Source organism: Austrofundulus limnaeus, unplaced genomic scaffold, assembly GCF_001266775.1.
Source record: "Austrofundulus limnaeus strain Quisiro unplaced genomic scaffold, Austrofundulus_limnaeus-1.0 Scaffold501, whole genome shotgun sequence".
NCBI classification, from domain to species: Eukaryota; Metazoa; Chordata; class Actinopteri; order Cyprinodontiformes; family Rivulidae; genus Austrofundulus; species Austrofundulus limnaeus.
The window spans coordinates 69,326-71,228 of NW_013952903.1; the positions used below are offsets into that span (position 1 = coordinate 69,326).

Below are 1,903 nucleotides of genomic sequence, written 5' to 3' on the forward strand. Positions count from 1 at the left end.
TGGTGATGTTGTGGCGGTGTTGTGGTGGTGTTGTGGAGGTGTTGTGGTGGTGTTGTGGAGGTGTTGTAGCAGAGTTGTGGTGATGTTGTGGCATTGTTGTGGCGGTGTTGTGGTGATGTTGTAGCAGAGTTGTGGTGATGTTGTGGCGGTGTTGTGGTGGTGTTGTGGAGGTGTTGTGGTGGTGTTGTGGAGGTGTTGTGGTGGTGTTGTGGCGGTGTTGTGGTGATGTTGTGGCGGTGTTGTGGTGATGTTGTGGCGGTGTTGTGGTGGTGTTGTGGAGGTGTTGTGGTGGTGTTGTGGAGGTGTTGTGGTGGTGTTGTGGAGGTGTTGGGGTGGTGTTGTGGAGGTGTTGTAGCAGAGTTGTGGTGATGTTGTGGCATTGTTGTGGCGGTGTTGTGGTGATGTTGTGGCGGTGTTGTGGTGATGTTGTGGCGGTGTTGTGGTGGTGTTGTGGAGGTGTTGTGGTAGTGTTGTGGTGGTGTTGTGGCGGTGTTGTAGCAGAGTTGTGGTGGTGTTGTGGTAGTGTTGTGGTGGAGTTGTGGCGGTGTTGTGGTGGTGTTGTAGCAGAGTTGTGGTGTGTTTTCTTTATTTAAAAGGTCCTGTCTGAAGCTCTCTGTGTGCTTGGCTCCAACAGAAGAAGGCGGTGAAGGATCAGATGTTCTTTCTGTCCACCTCAGAGAAAGCCCTGCAGGTCTACAAGTCTCTGACAGAACAGGACTGTTCTCACCTGGAGAGGAGGAGCAGCATTCCTCCAGAGGCGTATCACCTCGGCTCCGCCCCCCTGCAGCAGGTACGACACACAGCAGTTTGTTTCTGTTCCTGCTCCTCTGGTGTTCTGATTGGACGACTCTTCTGTTTGATTGACAGCTGCTGCTGGAGGAGAAGCTGAACACAGAAAGCGTGTCACAGGAAGTGGCGGTGTTTGTGGAGACGCTGTGGACCGAGGCTTTGGGTTGCCTCGACACCGTGCTGAGGGTTCCCATCAGCGAGCTGAGCCTGAATGATGTGAGCTTCTGATGAGTGCTGGCCGTTAGTCCCCTAAAGGGCAAAAGTGCTCATTTGGACCTAAAGACCTGTAATAATTGCAATTTCCCCCTGGGATCATAAAATGATTCTGATTCTGATTTGCACTTTCTAAATTTAGAATTGAGTAGTGCTAATCGCAAATAATGTTTGAAGTTTCATCATCATTTGCTTCAACATTGGAGGAAAGCCATCTTTTCTTAACACAGCGCCCCCTCAGGCAGCAGTGTGTTCACAGAGCTTTATATTCTCACTGACCGTACTTCTTCGTGACAGTTTTAATTTAGCAGACAGTTTCCACAACATTTTGTGTGGCAGGAAGCAATTGGAGCTAAATTATTATAAACTTATGAGCTTTTAGAGGGAGGAATTATAATTTGTGACTCTTCACCACCAACCRGCTGTCTCATGTCGAACTGAAGCTCACACCAAACAGTTTTAATTCACGCTCTTATTTTGAAAGGAACAAGAGTTCCTGTTCGTCCTGTAGCCTACCCAGAATGCATTGCTTCAGTTTTACAACAATTTAAAGTACCTGTGACATCAAAATTTTTGTAATAATGCAAATCTATTTTTGGAAAGATAACACTGAGATCATATTACAAAATAATTTTCATGCCTCTGAGATGAACAGTTGTTGAGATATTTGCATGTGAAGTAACAGGAAGTGATGTCATAGGGGAATGTCTGCATGAAAACTGAGCTAAGCTAAAATGCTCTACAGCCCAGACTGTGGAGAGGAATCTGATGTTTTAGATTTTGAGTCACTATCAGTCAGAAACAAAAAAACCAGTCAGAGTTCAGCTAATACATATAAGGCAATATAGCATCGGCGCTAAAGCTAACAGGCTAATCTGAGGTTGTTCTTCCATGAAGCAGC

The 1,903-nt window shown here is 46.4% G+C and overlaps 1 protein-coding gene across 1 annotated transcript in view; it reads left to right on the forward strand.

Moving 5' to 3' along the window:
- The window catches only part of parp4 (poly (ADP-ribose) polymerase family, member 4), a gene marked incomplete in the record, with an annotated part of 45,772 nt that overhangs the window by 7,141 nt on the left and 36,728 nt on the right, over positions 1–1,903 (forward strand). Inside the window, 2 exon segments of the mRNA XM_014025808.1 lie at positions 635–790; positions 868–1,005. Coding sequence (XP_013881262.1) covers positions 635–790; positions 868–1,005 — 294 coding nt within the window.